The sequence below is a fragment of the Pseudonaja textilis genome, chromosome 2 (assembly GCF_049901715.1).
Source record: "Pseudonaja textilis isolate UNSWEBS1 chromosome 2, rPseTex1.2, whole genome shotgun sequence".
In the NCBI taxonomy this organism is placed as follows: Eukaryota; Metazoa; Chordata; class Lepidosauria; order Squamata; family Elapidae; genus Pseudonaja; species Pseudonaja textilis.
In genome coordinates this window covers 12,391,299-12,416,377 of record NC_141991.1, presented here as the reverse complement: position 1 = coordinate 12,416,377, position 25,079 = coordinate 12,391,299, and the positions used below count along the sequence as shown (strand labels likewise).

Sequence of the window (25,079 nt, the reverse complement as noted above, 5' to 3'; positions counted from 1 at the left end):
TAGTTGACAGGGTTTTTTGAAAGAATGTACAGGCAGAATGCCAAGGACATCATTTCTTTCAGATGAGTTCCTGCTAGGAGGCTAATCACATTGTCTGTGTTTCTCAGAATCTGTGTTCACTACTTGAAGATCTACCAGCCTTCACCAGTCCCTTTCTTTCTCAATGTTTTATGGCTGTGTTGACAGCCAAGTTTCCCCGGGAAAGACCCTTTTGGGGAATTTGCTGCTTCAAAAGGCAGATGATCAGTCCAGTTTGTATCTGACAGTTTCTTGCAAAACAACTGAAAAGAAACTTGAAGAGAGAACTAAGAGGACAATGAAGAGTAAAAACCAGTTTGAAACAACCAGTTTTCTTCCAAGAAATGGATGGCAATAGTTCCTCTGTCAAAGAAGTAAAAGAAGGAGCAGTGGTCAGCAGCTTGGCCCTTTATGGAACAAGCTCATCTTAGGTGTTCAAAAAGAATCACTTGACTTCTGACAGCCAATAGAGGAAAAGGAAGGTTATGTCAGGTTTTGGGTGGGAAAAACGTTGAATCTTTGGAGAGAGTTGACTGGGTCTTACAATATAACGTTATAAGAAAATAGGCTTGGATTATCATTGGTGTAGTTGCCTCTCAGGTTATCCTAATGTCCTCGATCAATTCCACTGTACAGATATCCTGATACACAGTACTTCCTGTTGAGAGTAAACTAACTTAAATAAAAATGACTGGATAGATCATAATTAAATTTATGATAAAAATAAACTTTTCTGGTTTTCATACAACTGGAGACTCTTGAACAATAAATAAGAGCTTTATTATGGAGTTGTTTTTTTTTCAAAAGGGAATTCTGTGCTCATTGGCAGAGCCACAGAAGACATTGTTCCTAGGAAGGCTAGGGTTTATATATAGTTTCAAATATATAAATTTCTGCCCCTTCCCAGATTCACAATCTATCCAGCTACACATCACCCTAGGCAACACCCTATTATTGTAGCATACCATCTGTTTCCTTGTCCTGTTTACATTTCCAGTAATCTCCATCATTAACATGACACTGGGCAGCATGACCTGCAAAATATATGATCTTTTATAATGTTATAACGTAACATACAAAACAATACAGAGAATTCATAGGTAATATTCCAGTAAATTGCCTTAACACAGAAGCTAAAATTGGCATTGCCATTGCTTTATATTTTCACAGGTATAATGTTACATATCACAGTAATGGATCAACTCAAGGGAAGGGAATGATGGATTATCCTTAAACAGAAGAAATGTGTCGAAAGGTGTAAGATGAGAGGCAAAAAAGTGGTGCCAGAGGTCTGTCCTTGAGAAAAAAGATTAATAACAACATTTCTTTCTATTTTACTTTTATCATTAACTGCTCCTTTGTATTCAGATTTGGTCTTAGTAAAATAATGTAGCACTTGGGAATGAAGATACAGACCAGAAGACCTGCACTGGAGGCCAAAATGGAGAAGATCTGCACAGCCACCATGTAATTCCCTTTGGTGCTCAGATAGGTGGGCGCAAAGGAGATCCAGACACTGCAGAAGACCAACACGCTGAAGGTGATCAGCTTAGCTTCATTGAAGGCTCCAGAGAGGTTCCGGGCCAGGAAAGCTACCACGAAGCAGATGTCAGACAAGAAGCCCATGTAGCCAAGAGCAATATAAAACATGGCAACAGATCCTTCATTGCATTGTAATGTGATCTCTCCAAGCTGAGACTGCATATCAGAGTCAGGGAAGGGTGGAGAATTCCATAGCCAGGAAGTACAGATGGCAACTTGGACACTAGAACAAGAAAGGATGATGGAGTTGGCCAAGCTTTTTTCCAGCCATCTTCTCACTGTGTTTCTTGGTTTTGTGGCCAGGAAAGCCAGCACCACCATGATTGTTTTGGCCAAGACACAAGAGACAGCAACTGAGAAGATGATGCTGAAGGTTGACTGTGGGAGAAGGCATGTTGCTTTTCTTGGAGGACCAATGAAGAGGAAGGAGGTTAAGAAGGAAAGAAAGAGGGACAAAAGGAGAATGTAGGAGAGGTCACGGTTATTGGCTTTGACTATTGGAGTTTCTAGATATTTAATGAAGATGGCAAATATTATAGTAGTAGAGAAGGACAAAAATAGGATAAAGGAAATCAGAATGATTCCCAATGTTTCTTCATAGGACAGGAAGGTAATAATCTTGAAGATACATTGGGTTTGTTCCTGATTTGGATACTGATCTTCTGGATACTTCGTGCATTTTTCTGCATCTGAAAAAGAATGGGATATACACTTTATTGCTCACCCTTGATTGGCTTAGAGCTGAAACCATCAAAATAGTAAAATAAAAATGAACATTAAAGAGGTTTAAGAAAGTAATTCTCTCCTTGATTCATAAAGAGTGTTATTCACTGTTTCTTAAACTGTTTTCCATCAGTAGAATGGAAAAAAAGGCACTGTGGTTCAGTGACTTAATAACACTGAAGATGGTCTCTGTTCCAGTGGTTTGAGCCCTAGCACTAGCACTGCATGGTGAGGTGAGTTCCCATCCCTTGCCTCAGCTTCTGCACTTCATAGTTTGAAAGCATGTTTATGGAAATAAATTAATAGGTAACTTTCTTTGGTGGGGAGATGAGTTGGTGCTCTGTACAGGCAGTCAGATTCCTGCTATCAACTTTCTTGATTGCAACATCTATTTGTGAGGCAGTTCCAGGGAAGGGAGGGGCCCTGTATTCTTTCTGGTAATGCTAGCTCATCCTCCTGTGGTACACCTTATTCACTCTTTCTTAAACCAAGAAAGAGCAAGAGTGTATCTAATGGAAGTGGTACACAGTCAGTCAAACTACTATTCTGTAATAGTATTGTGGTGTCCTAGCCAATGTAACACCACATGATAACAATAACAACAACAACAACAACAATATGCAAAGTAAGTGATTTTTCTGAATGGAGGTACTGCTCCCCTTAAACAAAGTTCCAAGACTTAGTTGAAGTAGCAAAAATGAAGTAGCAGTTGAAGTAACAAAAATGGATGGAGCTGTTCTGAAATCACACATACACGCATAATAAATAAAATAAATTTGCTAGTAACAAAGGTGATTTAGAAAAATGTCTAGTTTAGATGTTTACTAGAAGGCAAGTAAACTGCACCCAAACTGGGTGTCAGGGTTCCGATGGATGCCCTAATTAATTCATGCGCCTCAAGCCAAGTTTCAAAAAAATTTCAATTATTTAGTAGGAGCAACATGTCAGCACTTTTCCCAAACGCAATCAGCTCTGTCCTACGTAATTTACTGTTCACTTATGACCCTGTTTCTCCCTCCACCCAGGGTGTGTCATAAATCACATTCTCCAATGAAGCACTTTCGCAGGCTGTGGACAACACGCCTCTCCAGCTGGGCTTGGTAAATTGAGACACAATCTGGAAACAGGTATGTGTATATAGTGCTTCTGATCATAGCAATGAACTGCTCCATCAGATCTCTCCCCTCCTTCTTATGGCAACTTGAGAGCAAGCCAGGAATGCTTTACGAGTTGACACTGGGTGAAAACCATATTGATTAAATATTGATAAAACAAACTTCTCCAGGATGGAATTAAAAGCAACAATGAATCCCAAAATATAGAAAATGCCTAAGCTGTCTTGTGTCATCTGATATCAACACAAAAGATGGGAGCCCTACTTCATTTGTAGCATGAAATATGACATATGAAATAAACATGGAGGCAAATGTCATATTTTCTGTACTGTCTCTGAAAGACCAAAGGTTAGAAATACCCTTCCAAAAGCCCCTCCATGGAAACTATCTGATTTCCTCCAAAGGTGTTTCCACCCACCTTCCTGAGTGGAGATGGTACCTTCTGCACAGGGAAGGCAGAGGTAACAGCAAATGGATTCTCCTTCCTGGGTTGCCTTAACGAATCCAGGTTGACAACTTTCTACACACCTGGAAGGAGGGAGGCCCTATGGAAAGAAAGTAGGGACATTAAAGGAGAAACGTGGAGAATAATCTATGGAAAGAGAACGAACATGAGTGTGATGTAATGGTGAAGACAACTGGCTAGAAAGTGGGAGGTTGTGACTTCTAGTCCTGCTTTAGGAATAACTTTTAGCCAATCACCTTGTCTTAGCTCCAGGAAGAGGTAACAGCAAACTATTTCTGAAATCTCACCAAGAAAACTGCAGGGGATTCTTCAGGTAGTTGCCATTAGTCAACAATGACTTGAAAGCACTTATCCCCTCTCCAAAAATTGAAAGAGAAAAAAAATTAGTAACAATTCCAGTCAATCACCTGCTTTGGGTTTAATCTGGATTACTTTGGGACAACATACAAATTGGGCTATACTCATTGGATTTCAAGTCTTGAGAACCTCAATAGATGCTTTCAACTATTGGATTTTCTGATTCAAATCTGAAGCCTCCAATACTAATGTATCAAACTTGCAGCATCACATTATTGTCACATGATGTATCATGACTTTCCCCCCCTTTGCGGAACTGGGGTTGGGCATGGCCAATTCATGATGCATCTGGCGCATGGGCTATGAGTTTGACACCCCTGCTCAAATGGATCTTTAAACTCTCTTTAATGACATGTATATTACTTCTTTTTGCCTCTTTCCTCCTCCATTCACTTTCTGATCTTTGAATTTTCTTAGTTCTGATTTTAGAATTTTAGAGTTCAAGTTCTTTAGAACATAAATCATCTCTCCGTTTGTGATAGATGAACTTCCAAGCAACCTGAGGCACCCTGATTTTGAATATCATATTTCTTCTGTACAATTTACTAGAAGAGCTGGGGAAAATCCTTTCTCTTGAAAATCAACAATTTGGTATAATCACTCAAGACTTCATTACAGAATTAAAAGGTTTTGGAATCTGTGAAATGGAAGGCACCCATTTTTTCCTTCCTTGTTGAGCCATTTCAGTTTTGCAAAACCATCCTGATCAAGAGTAAACTTGAGATCTGGGGATCCTTGCCTTTCCAGATCCCCTAATTTCAGTTTGAAGAAAGAATTGTTGGGGAACATAATCCAGCTCATGATATCAAAGTCAGTTGCTAGCTCTCTATTTTCATCCAAATAGACTCCATCCATGGAACCTTTGTGAAACTGAGGGCTTTGCAGGAATGGGTGGAGCTAGAAGGGAAAAGAAAAGGATGAAGAGCAATGATAAAAGAAAATATCAATAAAGATTCTCAGTCATCCAGGTAGAGTTGTCTGGAAGTTGAATCATGGCAACTGGATTTCTTTCGATTTTTGTTTTGAAAGATTTCACTGCTTAAGCAATGAAATGTTTCAAACAAAAAATGAACAGAAAACAATATTTGTAGCCCAGGATTGAACTGTGGAATTTTTAATGCTCTATGAGTTTGATTGTTTTCTTGCAGAGATTTCATTACCCAATTCAATAACATCTTCAGTGGCACAAAAGGAACAACCTGACAAGTTCACCTTTCATCCCCTGGTACACCTTTGACTGCTCACCAAGCCACACAACAAACACCATCATAAAGTTTGCGGATGACACGACCGTGATTGGTCTCATCTCTGGAGAGGATGAGACGGCATATAGGGCAGAAGTAGAGAACCTGTCTATCTGGTGTTCACAGAACGATCTGTCAGTGAATGTCCATAAAACCAAAGAACTGATTACGGACTTCAGGAAACATGGACAGGACCACGCCCCACTCATCATCAATAGAGAATGAGTGGAAACTGTCCCTACGATCAGATTCCTTAGCACCCATATTTCAGCTGATATCTCCTGGTCCCCTAACACCAAGGCCATAGTGAAGAAGGCTCAACAGCGGCTGCACTTCCTGCGGGTTCTCAGGAAGAACAATCTGGATAAGAAGCTGTTGCTGGCTTTCTATAAAGACTCTGTGGAGAGCACTCTGATGTATTGTCTGGGTGTGTGGTGTGCAGGCTCCACAGCTGAGGACAGGAAAACTGTACAGAGGGTGATAAACACAACTCAAAAGGTCATTGGTTGCCCTCTGCCCTCCCTGGAAGACTTCACCAGGTCTCACTGCCAAAGCAGAATCAAGGCCATTATAGAAGACCCCTCACACACTGGCGATTATCTTTTTGACCTGCTGCCGTCTGGATGGCGTTTTAAGTCAATAAAATCCCACACCACTAGACTAACAAATAGTTTCTTTCCCTGGGCCATCCAAACCACAAATAAACACAAAGTCACTACCTCATTAAGATGTCAAAAAATGTGAAATCTCAATACCCAATTCAGTTGTATAATAGCATATTACAGTACAATCCATCTCTTGTGTATTATACTCAGCTAAGTGTTACAGTCATTGTTGGATGTATATTTTGTGTATATTCGTAGATATTGTACTCTCAAATTGCAAATGGAGACATGGGTACTCTATCTTTCTTATCTTCATTTTTAAGTGCTTTGGTTTTATTGTACTGCGAACAGTTGCTGGGGTGCATCCACAGTTTCGTTGTACTTGTACAATGCCAATAAAGTTTTAATCTTCTAATCTTTATAGCGAAGAATTCATTCCAACATGAATTGAGATGTGATTGTATTTTAATATTTTTACTGGACTTCTTATATTATTGAATTTTTTTAATGGAATAGAATAGAATTCTTTATTGGCCAAGTGTGAAAAAATGCTTTTTGGGGGGTTTCTTTTAGGTGTTTGAACTAACTTGGTTTAAGCTTAGAAGGTAAGCAGAGTTGGATTTGACTAGTAATAGAATAAAGATAAGAAGTAATATGAATATAAAATAATAGCAATAGCACTTAGAGTTATATACCCCTTCCCAGTGCTTTACAGCCCTCTCTAAGTGGTTTACTGGGTCAGCATATTGCCCCCAACAATAATAGTAAACATTTGAGGAGAGTCAATTAGAAACCTGCAGGAAACATCCCCATGAAGTCCTCAGCAATCAAAGGGACTTGACTTCTTGACTTCCTAAGAAATGTGAAAATTAAAGATTTTAGACATATGCAGATTTGAGCTTGGAGAAAAATGAGCTGGGCTTAATCTCAAGGATATACAATTAACTGACTTACATTAAGTGACTTATATACTGCTTCACAGTGTTTTATAGCCCTTTCTAATCAATTTACAGAGTTAGCATATTGCCCCCAACAATCTGGGACCACATTTTATTGACTTCAGAAGGATAGAAAGGTGAGTCAACCTTGAGCTGGTCAGGATCAAACTCCTTGCAGTGGGCAGAATACTGCAATACTGCATTCTAACCACTGTTCCACCATGGCTCTAATTTGAATCATGGTTAATAGAGCTTGGATCCCTTCACTAGTGTCCTTTAATCATACTAAGTTTTCAGGCAGTAGAATCAATACAAAGAACTGCTGACTTGGATATAGGTCATAAAATTTGAGGTTCTTGTTGAATTTCTAGCATGCTCAAAATAAATAATTCTTGGAGAAAGTTGTTCATGCTACAGATTTATAGATTTGATTCATGGCTTAGGACCAGGTTATCTGAGGGAACATCTCTCGCCAGTCACTTCTACCCAACCCATCAGAGTGGGGAGGCAGGGAATGTTGTGGGTCCCATCTCTGAGGAAGATATTTGATTTATTTGATTTGTCAATCACTTACAAGATAATAGGTATAATAATAAATATGAGTATGTACACAGGAAATAGGTATAAATAAATGGGGACAATAGGACAGGGACGGTAGGCACAATGGTGCACTTATGCACGCTCCTTACAGACCACTTAGGAATGGGGTGAGTGCAATAGTAGATAGTGTAAGGGTAAAGGAGTGGGGGTTAGAGGGTGTAACAACAGAGTCAGGTAGTGCATTCCAGGCATTGACCACTCTGTTGCTGAATTTGTACTTTCTGCAATCATTTGGAGCAGTTAACATTGATTTTATATCTGTTGTGCGCTCCTGTATTGTTGTGGTTGAAGCTGAAGTGGTCATTGACTGGTAGGACATTGTAGCAGATAATGTTGTGTACTACGCCTAAGTCCAACCATTGGTGGTGTAGTTCAAGGTTATCCAAGCCCAAAATTTCAAGCCTGGTGGTGTAGGGTATTCTGCTGCGAGCAAAGTAGTGTAGTACTCTTCTCGTGAAGTACTTCTGGACTCACTCAATTGTATTAATGTCTGATATACAGTGCAGATTCCAGACAGATGAGCTGTATTTGAGTATTGGTCTAGCAAAGGTTTTGTATGTTTTGTATGTTTTTTGGAAATGCCTTTGCAGTGAGCTCTGGTGCCTAGGTCATTTGATATGAGTACTCCAAGGTCTTTGATAGAGAGAGGGTCATCAACACAGTCATATCTGCCTAGCTTGTATTTAGTGTACTGGTTTTTTTTACCAATGTGTAGAACAAAGCATTTGTTGGTTGAGATTTGGAGTTGCCAAATGTTTGACCATTCAGACACATGATCAAGGTCACTTTGAAGAACAGTAGCATTGTCGGCAGCATTGAATATTTTAACCTCATCAGTGAAGAGGGCACAGTTGCTTATAAGGTGATCACAAAGGTCATTTATGTTCTCGGGGGAGGGAGGGAGGGAGGGAGGGAGAGAGAGAGAGAGAGAGAGAGAGAGAGAGACTTTTGACTTCTTGCAAGGAAAGCAGCAGAAGCAGCGGAAGTCTTTCTTCCTGTCCTTCAAACTCCACCAAAAATGAGTCTTTGCCGGTGCAGCATCTTGGAGCAGGATGTCTTGCAGGGTCCCAAAGACTCATATCTGGCAGAATTTGGGGGAGAGAAAGAAAGACTCTTGCTGCTTTCCTTGCATGCAGCCAAAAGCAGAAGAAGAAAGAAGCAGAAACAACCTAGTGGCCAGGCAAGGCACGTGAGGAAAGTGGGGCAAGCTCCCCGCCTCTGCCCTTTCCCCCCCCCTCACTACCTCGTGTTGTTCGCAATGCAAGCCTTGTGTTCCTGCAGGCCATGTGGGTGGTGCAGCCCTGTATTCCCACGCAAGCAGAATTAATTTCTTTGAGGGTGACATTTCTCTGCTGACCCACAAAATTTTCTCATGGACCACCAGTGGTCCCCGGCTCACTGGTTGGCAACCACTGCTTTAAAAGGCTTTTGACTAGTAATTCTAAGTTTGACTCTCATTCAATTTTAAATAATATTCACTATTTATTTCATTGCTTGGTAATATAGAAAGATGAGAGTGAGGTTAAGCTTGAATAGAACACACTGGAAGTATTAAAGAAGAGATTGGACAACCATTTGCCTGAAATGGTATAAAGTTTCCTGCAAGAGCAGGGGGTTGGACTAGAAGATCTCCAAGGTCCCTTCCAACTCTGTTATTCTGATAAAAGAGAATCTGTCAGCTATGGCGACATGTCATCTGGAAGAGGACATCTCTTAGTGTTCATCATGTCCATCCATTTTTCATTTTTTGAAATATATCATTGTGCATAGTAACAATGTTGAGGGTTACAGTGCAGAACAACTTTGAGTGTGGAGAGTCAGAAGTTCCCTGAGGATGAGCACCGAATGCTTGGAAGAATAAACCTCTGATCCCAGTGATTGACTCAGATTGGATCGTACAGGTTTGAGTGTGCTTGGAAGAAGATTAACTGGGTTTTATTTACAAGACCCTTAGATGTAAGAAACAATTTAACAACAAGCTAATGTTTATTGGCAATTATCTAAAATACAACAATTCTTTGTGCTTCTTCCATTTGCAAAGAAGACAGGGGATAAGGTTGTTTGACATATTCTTTGGAATTATACACCTTATTAAATAGATTTTCCATTAAAAAGAGGCTTGTCATTCAAAATTAGAAAGTTATGAATAGCCTACAAGCTTAGATTATGTTGTGATGATTACAATGAAATGTAGTCAGTTTTATTCAAATAGTTATCATTACATACATACATACATACATACATACATACACACACACACACACACACACACACACACACATACAATATATTTTCTACATGATCTATAAATAAACAATGTATAATTTTAGTTCCTTTATTGCTTTTTTATTTCATTTTCCTTTCCTTTCTTTTTATATTATTCATATATATGGTTTTGGATTAAAAACAAGAGAAAATATTCATTACAAATGATAGTCCATTACATTTATCTATCAATATGATTTCTACCAAATCTAGTTGATTTGTCTATTACTGTACTACGCAATTGCTAAATAGAGAATAGAAAAAGAGATATCCATAAAGTCATGTATATTTTATTTCAACATCATTTGTTCTTTGGTATTCAGATCTGGTTTGAGCACAATGATGTAGCACTTGGGGAAGAAGATGCAGCCCAGTAGGCCAGCACTTGAAGCCAAGATGGAGAAGACCTGCACAGCCACCATGTACTTCCCTTTGGTACTCAGGTAAGCAGGCACAAAGGACACCCAAACACTGCAAAAGACCAGCATGCTGAAGGTGATCAACTTGGCTTCATTAAAAGCTCCAGGTAGATTCCTGGCCAGGAAAGCCACTGTGAAACAAACAGTAGCAAGAAAACCCATGTACCCAAGGGCAGAGTAGAACATGGTGATACTGCCTTCATTGCATTGTATGATGACCTCTCTAGGTTGGGAATGCATGTCAGTGTCAGGAAATGGAGGAAAGATGCTCAACCAGATGAGGCAGATGACAACTTGGACACCAGAGCAAGAAAGGATGATGGTATTAGCAAAGCTCTTCCCGAGCCATCTCTGCATTTTATTCCCTGGTTTTGTGGCCAAGAAAGCAAATACCACTGTGATTGTTTTGGCCAAAATTGAAGAAATGGCTATTGAGAAGATGACACTGAAAGCTGCTTGTCGGAGGAGGCAGGTCACTCTCTGTGGATGGCCAATAAAGAAGAAAGTGGTCAACATGGAAAATATGAGGGAGATCAGGAGGATGTAGGAGAGATCCCGGTTGTTGGCTTTGACAATTGGTGTTTCCAGGTATTTAATGAAGATTCCCAAGACAAAGCCTGTGGTTAAAGAGAGGAACAAGGCAATGAAAGTCAGGATGATCCCCAGATTTTCCTTATAAGAAAGATAGTTCATAATTTTTGGAATACAGTGGTCTCGATTGCTGTTTGGATGTTGATCTTCTGAACATTTGGTACATTGTTCTGCATCTGAAAAAGAGCAAGAGTAGAATCAACCATAAAACATGTCCTTCGATGAGGTATATTTTGTGGGTGAAACTATGGTTGGAGGGAATGATTTTGTGTGGATGAAGTCAATGCATTTCTTCATTTCCCTCCAGCTAGAAGTTCTTAATGTTATTCTTTTCTCTTTTTTTAATGTCATGATTTCATCTGTGAAATTATCGAGAGAGAAGGAGGGTGGGAGGGAGATACCAAGGAAAGGAGAAAGGTCCACCATTTTAGTTTTACACTGCTGGACCTGTTGAAAATTGAACTACAGCCTTTGTCAGTGTTTTGGAGGATGAAGGAGCCCCCTTTCTACAATGGAATAAAGTACATCTGTCAGCACACATGAAAAACACTACTTTTTCCAAAGAACAAACAAAGGTAGGTGAAGCTGCTTTCAGGATGAGCTAGATACGGTGTGATGATATCAAAAGGTGTTCCTGAATTTTTCCTTGTCTAGGGCTCAGTTTTCAAATCTGTCAAACTCCTTCTGGATCTTGAGCCTCTCTTTCACTGAAAATTTCATTGTAATTATAAAGAACAAGATATGCCACATCTTTCATAATGGTCAAGCCTCTCTTGTACTGTATCATTTAATGTCCTCTCTCAGTTTAGCCTCAATATGTTTTTGTATAATTCACTATGAAATAAATTTATAAAGTTTTTTTTAAAAAAGCTGTCTTTCAAAATGCACTTTCATGGGTCAGGGTATATGGCCTTCCTGAAAGTCTGCTCTTTCTTCTTCTGTCACCCACCTTCCTTGGTGGAGATGGTTCCTTCTGCACATGGACGACAGTTGTAGCAACAGATGGGCTTCCCTTCCTGAGCCACCTTCATGAATCCTTGAGGACAGCTTTCCACACACCTGGAAAGAGGCAGGGGCTGAATAGAGAGAGGAAGAGTACACTGAAAATGAGCTTATTTTGGAAAAATAGCAAAAGGGAGAAAGGTTTGGGAATCCCCAGGCTTAGCTTTGCTAAATTTGAAGCCTTTGAACAACCAGGAACTCATCAAACCTCTTGTTTCCTATTTATTTTCTCTTGTAATTCTTCCCACAGTACAAATTTACTTTAAATTCTCAATTTGTATGCTCGAGGGAAATTTGGAGGGATTCCCTGCCTTGGTGAAATAAATCACATTGCCTCGTGATTTAATTCACGGATAAACAATCAACTGGAATAGTTAAGGAATGCATTTCTCATGGATCACGGAACATCTAACCAAAGTTGTTGACTGCTTTGGAAAATAGAGTGTCAGGATTCCAGTGATTGCCCTAATTAAGTCATGAGCCTCGAGCCAAGCTTCAAAAAGATTCAAAAGATTTATTAGGAGCAACATGTCAGCATTAACCTAAATGAAGCCAACTCTGGAATACATAATTTACAGTCACCTGTGATCCTGTTTCCCCCTCTCCCCTGGGTGTATCATAAATCAGATTCTCCAATGAAGCACGTTCATGGGCTGAGTGTCATCAATCATGTTCTCCAATGAAGGATTTTTGCGGGCAGAAGATCCAGTAGTCTAACTACAATCTTTTAAAGATAAGGGTGCAACTGCCATAATGCTCCTTCAGATTCCCCCCCTTTGTTTATGGCAATTTGAAAACAGGCATAGGAATGTTTTATGAGTTGACATAGAGACAAAATCCGCAAATGGTGACCACAGTGAAGATTGTACTTGCCAAGCACTTGAAAGGAAAATTATGACAACTGTTAAAGAATGGATTTTAAAATTGAATTAGCAGAGATGGTGAAACCAATTGCTTTGATTAGAAACAATGGACTAGTTAGCTTAACTGTAGACTTTCTACATGTTAAATACAATAATGGATGATTAACAGAGGGATTTGAAGATTATTGGGCTAAGCTGTTGACTGTTTTTTATTATCTTTTACATATATATTATGAACAGATATTGGGTCGATTTGAATATCAGATAAAGATCTCACCTGAAATATCTGTTTATTTAATATAGTATTTTTGTTAAATAGGGATGGGAAAGCTTACAATTTTATAGACCCACTGTGCAAAGGGGAGGAGAATTTATTAGTTGTTTGTTTCAGCAACTAGCTGGGATAGCAATAGCACTTAGACTTATATACCACTTTACAATGCTTTTGCAGGCCTCTCTAAGCGGTTCACAGAGTTGGCATATTGCCCCCAACAAACTGGGTCCACATTTTACTGACCTCGGAAGGTCAGTCAACCTTGGGATGGATTCTTTATGTTTAATGTTAAATTTATTTGATCTTTGAGTCATTTCCCCCTTTTTCTACACATTTTTGTTGTTGTGTTAATATTAGTGTTAGATGTATGTTTTTCTGTTTTTCCATTTTGCATTTTATTCTTCTTGATAAAAATAAATAAATAAATAAATAAACAAACAAACAAATAAATAAATAAGGAAACCTATTTCTGTCCCTGTCCTGACAGTGGAATCCTCTTGGTAAAACTTTCAGAAAGAGCTGAATGAAACTTTTCCTCCACCTTCTTCAACAGTTCCATCCTTGCAAGAGCTGTTTCCTTGATTGTAAATTTCACATCCAAGAATCCTGGTCTTTCTAGATCCCCAAATATCACTCTGCTGACAGATCCATTGGCTAAAATGATCCAGTTTATAATGGCAAGGTCTGCTACCAGCTCTCCTTTCTCATTCAAATACACCCCATTGATGCAATTATTATAAAACTGAGAAGTCTGAAGGAAAGAATGAAGCTGGAATAGAAGAGAAAATGGGTGATGTTACAAAGGACATAAAAATCTCTACAACAAGGACCCTTACATTTGAACTGGGATGAAGGAAATATACTGAGGTGTAACACAGAATAAAACTGTGTAAAATATCTCAAGTAACTTGCAATTCCTTTCAAAACCAATATGGTGAACAGATATCATTTGTCTCTTTCCATTAACAATTCTCACTGCTGAGTTTGGAAAACCAGTGGGAAATCTAGCAAACCTGCCGGTGTGCTATTGAGGTCCAAATTTAAAACCCTAAAGGAATTGTGCACAAGCACACTAGAAAAAATCTGCCACTGAAGCCAAAATGACATAAAAATTTCCTACAATGAACCAGTACTGTAAACAAGAGTTTGCAGATCTATAGACAGCACATTATGAGAAGTATCTTGGCTTGCTTTGAGGATTACTATGGGTGCCTTTGTTCTACTAGTATGCTATGCTTATTAAATTCATTGAGGTCATAGATGGGTGACTTGGAATGGAGGATAGACCTCAGATCTTCACTGTAAAGGATTATTTCTTTTACCAGTTAAGCACGGTGGGATTCAAAAATCCCAGCAACTGGTTTGCTGCCTGGTTGCTAGATGGGCTGGCCATGGTGGGCATGGCCTACCAGAAATTCCTGTTCCCAGCTTCTGGTGGGCCTCCAGAGCCCAGGGAGGCCCTTTTCTCCCTCCCAAGGGCCCAGAGGCCTCCCCTGGGCCTCTGGTAGGGTGAAAATGGCCTCCTCCAGGTTCTAGAGGCCCGCTGGAAACAGGTCCATTTCATGACTTCCGGTACTTCTGGGAAGGCCGTTTTTCACCCTCCCAAGGATCTGGAGGCCTGCATCACATGTAGACTCCTGGGAGGAGTGGGGCATAGTGGGAGAGGCCAGCCAGTCTGTTGAAATACCAGTTCAGCAAACCAGATGTAACTTTAACATCCAGTTCTCCTGAACCAGTCTGAACTGGTAGAATCCCACCCCTGCAGTTAAGGTCACCTGCTTGCAGTTTTATGGAACATTCTTTAGTCTTGGTTCTTCTATCAGTTTTCCCAGTCCAACACTTTATCTTCAGACCTTGCGTCAGTTTACTTAGCTCCTTAGCCTAAAGATGTTCCTCCATTTGCTACTGCTTGAAGAAGGCCTTTGATTACCCTGATGCTATTGAGGGTCACCTTCAGAGCAGGGAAAGAAGAATCAAAGAGGTTCTTAGCCAAGGAAGGACATCAATTTGGGGCATATGTCCCCTAGGTATTTTTCCAAAAGGCAACTTCCTTTGTTTTTGCGTGAAGACATTTCCTTTCTCATTCAAGAAGCTTCTTCAGTTCTGGCAATGATGTAGAATACCCTGCAGATATTTGGTCATTAGCACTCTTTCTGGGCACCATTGAGGCCACTTGGAGGTTGATCTGTGCCTTCAGGGTCACCTGAATGGTGCAAATGGATGTGGAACCTTCTTGGAACTACTGCAAGGACTGTGTTGTAAACAGGACATCGTATCTCTACCAGGGGAGGGATTCTACCAGTTTGGCCTGGTTCACCCCAACCAGTAGCTCTGAAGATCAGCTGGGAGCAAACTGGTTCACTCCGAAGTTCAAGGTATTTTCTTTTTTTCCCTGACCATCAGCTGTTTTCCAAAGATCAGCTGTGCTGCGCGATTTTCTAGCTAATCTAAATCACACAGCACAGCTGATCCCTCCCTCGCTGTTGTACTGCTTTGCCCAGGAGGCTTCCCTGAGGCCCAGTAGGCAAAAAAATATTTTATTTTATTTTATTTGCCTCTTGCACCTCAGGGAAGCCTCCTGGGAGCAAAAACAGGATGCGAGGGGGTGTGCAGCACCCGTTCCCCCCATGTTTTTGCTCCTTGGAGGCTTCACTGAGGCCCAGTAAGCAAAAAAAAAAAAAAAACCCAACCCATGCCCATCCAGTCACATGACCACACCCAAGTAGCCATGCCCACAGAACCAGTAGTTTAAAATTTTCATTCCACCCCCATCTCTACCCCTTTGATGAGAGGGGTGTCAGGGCTCTGACAAATCCACCCCCATTCAAATCTTAAGTCTCTAGCCACATCTCTCAGAGTTAAAAAAAAAAAAAGATTTATTAGGAATGACCATGTCGGCGTTACCTGGGTGCAGCCAACACTAAGACACATCATTCATTTCACCCTTGACCCTGGTCTTCCTCCCACCCCTGGATGTATATTCTCCAAAGGGACACATCCATAGCCAAGTGTCATCAATCATATTCTCCAGTAATAATCTTGCGCGCCAACAGCTTTGGCTGCCTAGCAATTATCTGAAGCATATAAGGAATGCACTACTTTCACCCCTCCCTTTCTGCTGGCAACTCTAAAGACCAGAGAAATATGTTTTAGTTGACAAGGGGGCTGTTCAATCTTAATGTAGATTGCCACTTTGAACCTCCCCCCCCCCATTTCAAACCATTGGACAACCATGATTGAGAATCTTCATAGACATTTGGGGCAAATGCTACCCTTGGACAGAATGGTAGCTTGAGAAGTGAAGGGGTCAGAAGTACAGGTAGTCCTCAACTTACAAAAGTTTGCTTAGTGACCGTTCAAAGTTACAACAGCACTGAAAAGATAACTTATGTCCATTTTTCACACTTATGACCATTGCAGCATCCCCTGTACTACTTGGTCATGTGATTTCCATTCAGATGCTTGACAACTGACTCATATTTATGATGGTTGCAGTGTCCCAGGATCATGTGATCACCTTTTACCACTTTCTAACAAGCAAAGTCCCTGGGGAAGCCAGATTTCCTTAACAACTATGTGGCTAATTTAAGAACTGCAGTGATTTACTTAAAAATGTGGCAAGAAAGGTATCAGCTTTGGAAGCCATATTAGCACCAGACGCTTCCACACTGCCACATTCTTGAGCCTGGGAAAATGGGAGGGGGAATTTCTTGGAGTGTATGTGGTTAGACATAACAGCATTCTTCTTCTAAGTCAAGGTCATCTTATTTCTGCACCTGGTTGAGAGGTCATCTCAAGTTGGGAAGGGTGGTGATTGGGGTATGAGGGGTGCAGGGGGTGGGGGTGCAGTTTTTACTTATTGCAAGGAATCCCAGAATTTTCAGATTCGGGATTCCCCAGATGTGCCAGTTTACTATCCAAATAAAACAGAACTTCTGAGAGGATGTGTGATATGTAGAAATTACATATTATGACTTACACCTGAGAAAATGAAGAACAGAAGGGAATCAATGTTTATCTGATATTTGAACTGCAAAATGAATATTGGACAGTCTATAGCTATATAACTATATCTAATAAATATGTACTGTTTTGTAACTCTTTATGTTCTAAAGTAATGGCAGGTCTGTACTTTTTGGCTTAAGGATATGAGAAGGAGATACTAGGTTATCCTGACCAGAAAGGAATTGGTTAATGATCTAATTATTACAAGTGATCATAACAGGACCATAACAGGAAGACAAGCCATGAGAACGAGGGTAGTTTCCAAGGACAAGGAAACAGGTGTTACGCTACAATAACAGGGGTGTGGCGTAGGGAGATATGTAGCTTGGATAGACTGTGAACCCTGGAAAGGGGCAGAGACTGTATATTTGAACCTGTATATAAACCCCAGACTTCCTGGGGAAAATGTCTTCTGCCATGAGCAGAATTCCCTTTTGCAAAAGTTTCATATTAAAGCTCTTCTATATTGTTCATGTGTTTTTTAATCACAGGATGTCTGTCTCGGAGTTATTTGTTGGAGTGGAGGTTTTCTGGGATGCTGACAAAAGGTCTCAAAATTTGGCAAGGCTCACTTAACAAATTTCTCACTTAGCAACATAAATTTTGGGCTCAATTGTGGTTGTAAGTCGAGGATTACCTGTATTAGATGGCTAAGCCAAACCATATTTTTATTAGACTGTGCTGGCCACCATAGTATTCTTGCTTGCAAAAAAAAAAAAAAGTCATAGAAAATACGTAGAATAAAATAGAAAGAATACATTGCAAAATAAATGAGCGGAGTGAAACAGATGCAAAAGGGAAAGCAAGAAATAGAAAAGAAATACCTGCCATGATTTCAACATTGGAGTTTTCAGGTTTTTACCATCTTTGAATATTGTCTACCTGGATCTAGATCTGGATAAATAAGCTGCATTCAAGGCCCGTGCCACAGCCCAAATTGTGTTATAAATGAAATAGTTATCCAGAGTCAGGATCTGATGAATCTCCTCCTTCCCCATAGCCTCCAGTTCTTCTGTCTGTCTACACCGTCGAAAATCTTTCACCGAAAAGGCATCTTTGATGTAGGAACACAGGAAGGAGTTCCTGGCGAAGCGTCTTGCAGAAAAATATAACTTCCAAAATTTACGAGAGCTTAGCAGTTTAATGTTGCTCATTAAGAAGGAAAAAGTGCTATGGATGTATCGAAGGGGAAAATCCTCCTCCATCAAATAAATAGTGAAGTCCCAGCGGATTGTGGTGAGCAGGAGTTTTCCTCTAAGAGATTCAGTAAAAGATTCATAGATCCTAATTAAAATATCAAACCCTGTTTTGATTGAAGTATAATCTGCATTGAAAATAAAAATGTTCACTTGTCTCCAATTGTGGAACGACTCCAAATTTAAAATCAGTTTCTGAAAGGTTCTGGGAAAGGTTTGTGATAAAACTGGACAAATGCCATTCCTTATCAGCATGGCAGTCAATGTCCTCATGAAACTTTGTCCATTCTCAGTGTCTGGAGCAATCAGACCCACCAAAGTCCACCTGAAATGGAGGAGCAGCTTGACCATCCCTGGGTATAGGGTTCCTTCCGCAGGGAGCACTGAGTAGAAAAAAGGAAACTGAGTTTTGTCACTCAAAATCTGGGAAAAATAACTGTAACTGATCTGAAACAGAAAATAAAAGGAGGCACTATTTTATTTGAGGCCCGTAAAGCCAAACATCTACCCTGTTTCCCTCAAAAAACACAATCTACACTGAAAGTAAGTCCTAGCTTGATTTTTACACGTATGCCCAATATGAGTCCTACCCCCCACTCAATAAGCCTTAATTAAGATCCCACCCACTCCAGAGTGCACAGGTAAAAATTAAGCTAGGGTGGAGATGGGGGTGTGTGGAGCTGCCCTACTACTTACCTTTGTAGAGTTATACCCAGGCCTCGCACACCCCAACATCTGCCTCGCCAGTCCATTTCTTCTGCATCCGGCAAGGCTGGCAAGGCTTTCCTGAAGGCATCTGTAGCTGATAACAAAGCTCTGGATCGATCCAGAGCTCTGTGATCAGCTGCAGAGGCCTTCAGGATAGCCTTGCCGGCTGCAGAAAAAGAAATTCCTGAAGGCCTCTAACAGCAAAAAGGAGGCCGGGGGTGATGCGCTCAAGTGAGGTTAGATGGCATCCCCCCAAAATAAGACCTAGTACTTTTTTTGTTGGCAAAAAAATAAGACAGGGTCTTACTTTTGGGGAAACATGGGTATTCCTTATGAAGGAATTATTCTACTCCCTGAAATGAAGAAGCTTTTGTAGGGGCATCTCTGGTCATTCTGCTCTTCATTGCTTCTCTACTCACTTCAGTGGAACATTGTGTTCTTGTATACAGCCAAGAGAGATACACAGAATGGACATTTGCCAAGAAGGAGGTGTTTCTGCTCAGATTCTTCTCTCCCACTAGATAGAACCTTCATAATTAATTAATGATGAATTAATCCTTAATTCATGCAATTCTGATGATAACACTTTGCTCTTCATTTATAGTAGAGGATATCTGACTGAACGTTGACTAAAATGGTCTCCTCAGCAAAGACACACCTGTGGGATTTTGTAGGTGCCCAACATGGTCGAAATCTGGTTGGAGATACCAGTCTCAGCCCCTTCAAGAACGGCCACTGTGTTTCTCTGCCTTCCACAGCTATAGTTGGGAACATTGGCCTCCCCATCTGAAAGCAGGTCCAGCAAACTCTCTGAAGTCATTTGGGCATTGAAATAATTTTCATAGATATTATAACCCAGGGTGACATTGGATGGAATTTTGGGATTCTGGTTGATGTCTTGGATGGCAAAGAAGAAGGATAACATTTTTGAATATTCTGAATCTGTGATCCTGAAAGTGTGAATGCATTAGAACATAATTCAACATATTAGAAGCCATAATAACCAGTTTACAATCTTTTTACAGCAATATTTGTTGTTAACAATATTTCGTTAATGCCAAACTTAAAGACTTATCCCACCCCTAAAAGTGCCTAACAGGGAAGATTGTAGCAATGAAGTTGTAAAGGCCGACTTCTTTAATAAGTCCTTCAGTTCAGGTCTTAAAGTTCTCCGATCTAAGCATAGTACATAAAATTGTCAGTTACAACATTTTACCTGTCAACGATTTCTTCAGCCTCAATCACAATAATACATGGACAAACAACCAATACAAACTCAAGGTAAACCATTCCAAACTCGATTGCAGAAAATACGACTTCAGCAACAGAGTGGTCAATGCCTAGAATGCCCTATCTGACTCCATTGTTACAGCCTCAACTCCTCACAGCTTCAATCTGTCTACCGTGGACCTCACCCCATTCCTAAGAGGTCCTTAAAGGGGCACGCATAGGTGCACCAGCGTGCCTACCATCCCTGTCTTACTGTCCCCATTTATCTGTATTTACTCCCTTTGTTCTTGTTTATGTTCATACCTATACTTGTTATGTTGTATATGTTTGACCAATAAAATAAAAAAAATAAAAAATATTTTCAATCCAGCTTGGCTGGAAGTTTTGGGGGTGTTTCATTATATATATGGATAGTTTGTTTCAAATATCCAAACAAAGAACTGATGTATTTGAAGAGAATTCTTGGATACTTTCAATTTATATTTTATTTTTTTTTAAAAAAATTGAATGCATCTTATGTCTGAGTGAATTTAGTTGTTATTAGCTTTAGCTTATCCTTTTTGAAATTAATATTTATTAATAAAGTTTACATACAATAAAATGCTAATCAGAAAAAGAAAGGGAAAGAAATAAAGAGAGAAAGAAAAAAGTGCAAGAAATGAGAGAGTGAAAAGAAATAAACTATAATGTTTAGCATCCTTTAACCCGTTCTTCTGTTTCAAATCTTTTAAACAGTTTATACATTTTTGCCATTATATCTTCACCATATATACATAATTCAATTTTGAATTCTGTTTTTCAACCCCAATTGTTTTTTGATCCACATTAAACATTTCTTTTACCTGTGTAGATGTGAATCATTGAAAACTATATTTTTCTGCAAGCAATTGTTCTCAATTTCATCTTAATTCCTTCAGCCTCCTTTGTTAATAAATCTTAATTTGTTAACCATTTTTCCTATCTGTTGTTTCTATTCTATATAATATTTCTTATGCTGAAACCCATAAAGGTATCTCCACAGAGATGGTATTCAGCAGGTTCTGACCAGTTTTGAAGAACTGATAACGGAAATCTTGAGTCATTCAGAGAACTGGCAAATACCACTCCTGACTGGCCCCACCAACCCCAGCTATTCTGTGCCTCCCATTGAGTCTCAGCTGATCAGCTGGGTCTTCTTTGGTTGCCCTGCACAGGAAAATGGAGCTGGAAAGCAGGTTAGTGGGGTGGGGAGGGAATGGGGATTTTGCAATAACCTTCCCCCGGGAGTGGGGAGGGAATGGAGATTTTGCAGTATACTTCTGTCACACCCACTAAGCCACACCATGCCCACCAAGTACACCCACAGAACCGATAGTAAAAAAATTTGAATTCCACCAATGTATCTCCAGCTCTACTTATTCCACACTCTCAATGTAGCACTTTTCACATCATGATGTTTAAACTTTAAGTCCCCCCCCCCCCCGATATGTTTTGGCTTACTCCTGATGTTGTTAGTAGCCCTGTAGCTGAATTAAGATTTTAGACTAGTTTTCATTTGTGTTTTCCATCCCCTTGGTTACTTATCTTCTCAGATATAGAGTCATTAATGAACACACAAACACACTCAAGCAATGAGCAGCTTTGACTACCAGTGATATAAAAGAGATGTTGAGTCTCTAGAAAGAGTACAGAGAATAGTAACAAAGATAATTAGAGGCCTGGAGTTTAAGCCAAATGAAGAACGGTTGCAGGAATTGGGTATGTCCAGTTTAATGAAAGGTAAGGGTAGGGGTGACATGGTTATCATTCTTCCAATATTTGAGAGGCACAAAGAAGAGAGGGTCAACCTATTTTCCAAAGCACTTGAAGGCAGGGCACAAAACAAAGGATGGAAACTAACCAAGGAGCAAAGCAAACTAGAATTAAGAAGGAATTTCCTGACAGTTAGAATAATTATTCGGTGGAACAACTTGGCTCCAGAAGTTGTAGGTGCTCCAACACTGGAGGTCTTTTTTTTTTTAAGTCAAACAATGCACCACCAAAATGGTAGAGCAGGTTTATTAATTTATTAATTGATTAAATATATATGCCACCAATCTCACTTTGCAAAGCAACTCTTCAAGTTAACTTTCAGGTTGGACATAAGATCAGCATGCTAAGATCATGTGCGAGATGGTCTCGCAATAATTTTTCCCTCTCTCTATAAAAATGTGTATATATATATATATATATATATATATATATATATATATATATATATATATATTATTGTTACCATTCTTCCCCAGATCCTTGCTATTCTAAAGTTTCAGATCACATCACTCCTCACCCAAGTAGGATTCTTTTTGGACGACTACCATTCTGTTTTCATTAAAAATGCTAGTTGACAATTTCCTCTACAATGACACAATATCTGCTGGTAATGGGAAATGGGTTTTGTTGCAGTTGGATGCTTTGACGTTGTGAAAGTTCTCTTTTCCCAACTGTTTTTTTTTATAATTTTTTTTTTTAATAACAAGATAAACATAAGCATACATAACAAGATAAACATAAACATACCACAAAAAACATAAAAATATCCTTCTTCATGAATTTACATACAGTGCATCAATTGGTTTACCACTTTTTTTTGTGCATCCATTTCCTAGTCACTAGTATAATTATATTACATAATAGCTCATATTATCAATCAATAATTGTATAACCTAATATCATCACTAAAAAAAAATCATTTATCTATAATTTTGTTAATTCATATTTTAACGAGATAACTATAGTTTACTTAATTTATTTCCAACACTGGAGGTCTTAAAGAAGAGATTGGAGAACAATTTGTCTGAGATGGTATAGGGTTCCCTGCCTGGGTAGGAGCTGGAGTAGAAGACCTCCAAGATCCACTCTATTCTATTCTATTCTGTTCTGTGCTATGCTGTGCTGTGTTGTGCCATGCCCTGCCCTGCCCTGCCCTGCCCTGCCCTGCCATGCCATGTCATTCTATGATTAATTTCTGGAGATGTTTAAATTGCCATTTCTGGAATGGAGACTTAAGTGATATTTACATCATTGTACGATTAGGGTGCCTGGCTTCCACTTAAATTAGATTCATATATGTAAGAAAAATCTATTCTGATCTGAGATTCTTTTGCTTAATTTGTGAATTTTAGTAGGGAATAAACATTGTAAAGGTTATTTCATTTTTACCACAGAAAAAAAAGCAACTTTTACACAATAGCATTGACATGATAGCTCTGTTCCAATATCAAAGGGGCTGCCACAAAGAAGAATAACAAACCTCTAATTCTATTCTAGTCTAGTCTAGAGAAAAGAAGAACAAAGGGGGACATGATAGCAGTATTCCAGTATTTGAGAGGCTACCATAAAGAGGGGGTCAAGCTATTCTCCAAAGCACCTGAAGGTAGGATAAAAAGCAATGGGTGGAAACTAATCAAGGAGAGAAGCAACTTAGAACTAAGGAGAAATTTCCTGACAGTGAGAACAATTGATCAGTGGAACAACTTGCCTCCAGAAGTTGCGGCTGCTTCAATATTGGACGTTTTTTAAGGAGAACAATTTGTCTGAAATGGTATAGGGTTTCCTGCTTGCACATGGGGTTGGATTAGAACAGGGGTCACCAACCTTTTGGACCTCAGGGACCACCAAATTCATAATTTTAAATCCCGTGGACCACTACTATGAATTTTGACTGATGGCAACTTGCTGATGTTTTCCCAGGGTCTCTGCAGAAAGCAGCAGAGACCCTGGGAAAATCTCCCAAAAAATCTGCAGGAAAATTCCACACTCAGTTTTCCTATCGATCCATCATTCTTTATTTGGGATCGCAAGATACTATCTCCAGCTCCATTCTCAGTGGGAGAGAGAGAGAGAGAGAGAGAGAGAGAGAGAGAGAGAGAGACTTTTGGCTTCGTGCAAGGAAATCAGCAGAAGCAGCAGAAGTCTTTTTTTCTCTCCCCCAAACTCCACCAGCAATGAGTCTTTGTGGAGGTGACATTTCTCTGCAGATCACCAAAATTTTCTCATGGACCACCAGTGGTCCCCAGCCCACTGGTTGGCGACCACTGGATTAGAAGACCTCCAAGGTCCTTCCAGCTCTGTTCTGTTCAACTTTCTTTTCTTTATGTACCCATGTTGTTTCCTTGATCTAGCAAGGAAGAGGTAAAAGTGAAGAACCACCCTCTCTTCTCCATCCACAGTCCAGCAATGCTGTCAAGGAAATCTTATGTTTCTTCTTCAAAGTCAAAAAAACAAAACAAAAGATCTTTATTGATTATTGGATTGGAGAATTTCCAAGAAGGCTCATCAACTACAGGATGGAAAATGGATCCCCAAGCATGAAATGAGACAGAGAGAGAGAAAAATGAGCAGATCCATTCAATGTAAGAGAAGAGGTTGGAACTTTAGAAATCAGTGTGAGACAGACTGGCTCTAAAGCTGTGTAGGAAGATCAACTTACTGTTTTGGTTGAGTCACAGGGGTTGTGTAGAAGCTTAATGGTCGAAAGGTAGCCTGCGTTGCAAAGATGATGCCCCCAATGAGAAACTCTCCTGGACTGTAATGGTTGTTGGGATCCACCTTGTCTCTCTTCAGAGTCAGGAGGCATTTGGCTCTTGGACTCCCCCAGGCTGCTGGGGGCCACAGAAGTAGTAGAAGCAGCAACATGACTTGTGTCCCTGATTGAGTCTCCAGCCCTGGGTCTCTTTTGAAGAAGTGTATGAAGAGTTGGGGAGGAACCCAAACCCTCTTCCAAAACAGCAGCTTCAGAAGTTTTCTAATCCAGAGTCTAATGGTTTAATGTCTTAAATGGGGGTGGGGGCAAATGCAACCCCTGCCTGTCCTTAAAAGCCCCCAAAGCTTCTCTCTTTCTGCATTGATGTCTTCCAAGTTTTTCCAGTGCAAAGAGATTAAGTAATAAAGCTGATGT

The 25,079-nt window shown here is 39.8% G+C and overlaps 2 protein-coding genes across 2 annotated transcripts; both read right to left on the bottom strand.

The window, feature by feature from the left end:
• Positions 1-1,347: 1,347 nt before the first annotated feature.
• Positions 1,348-5,076, bottom strand: LOC148126731 (vomeronasal type-2 receptor 26-like). The gene is made up of 3 exons (XM_087927668.1): positions 4,887-5,076; positions 3,817-3,939; positions 1,348-2,249 (listed from the first exon to the last, which is right to left on the bottom strand). The coding sequence occupies exons 1-3, from the start codon at positions 5,074-5,076 to the stop codon at positions 1,348-1,350; spliced, it is 1,215 nt and encodes a 404-aa protein (XP_087783794.1).
• Positions 5,077-10,163: 5,087 nt separating this feature from the next.
• Positions 10,164-24,817, bottom strand: LOC113453277 (vomeronasal type-2 receptor 26-like). The gene is made up of 5 exons (XM_087927667.1): positions 24,612-24,817; positions 19,590-19,881; positions 13,564-13,791; positions 11,833-11,959; positions 10,164-11,059 (listed from the first exon to the last, which is right to left on the bottom strand). Exons 1-5 carry the CDS (start codon positions 24,815-24,817, stop codon positions 10,164-10,166), a joined length of 1,749 nt encoding a protein of 582 aa, XP_087783793.1.
• Positions 24,818-25,079: the final 262 nt, after the last annotated feature.

Coding starts and splice junctions, on each gene's coding strand:
- LOC148126731 (XM_087927668.1), bottom strand. CDS start 5,076: ATGGATGGAGTCTATTTGGATGAAAATAGAGAGCTAGCAACTGACTTT. Junction 3,940..4,886: donor GAAATGGCTCAACAAGGAAG/GAAAAAATGGGT, acceptor TTCCATAGGGCC/TCCCTCCTTCCAGGTGTGTA. Junction 2,250..3,816: donor TACCATCTCCACTCAGGAAG/GTGGGTGGAAAC, acceptor ATTCTTTTTCAG/ATGCAGAAAAATGCACGAAG.
- LOC113453277 (XM_087927667.1), bottom strand. CDS start 24,817: ATGTTGCTGCTTCTACTACTTCTGTGGCCCCCAGCAGCCTGGGGGAGT. Junction 13,792..19,589: donor GCACCTACAAAATCCCACAG/GTGTGTCTTTGC, acceptor CTTCTATTCCAG/CTTCATTCTTTCCTTCAGAC. Junction 11,960..13,563: donor GGATGGAACTGTTGAAGAAG/GTGGAGGAAAAG, acceptor CTCTCTATTCAG/CCCCTGCCTCTTTCCAGGTG.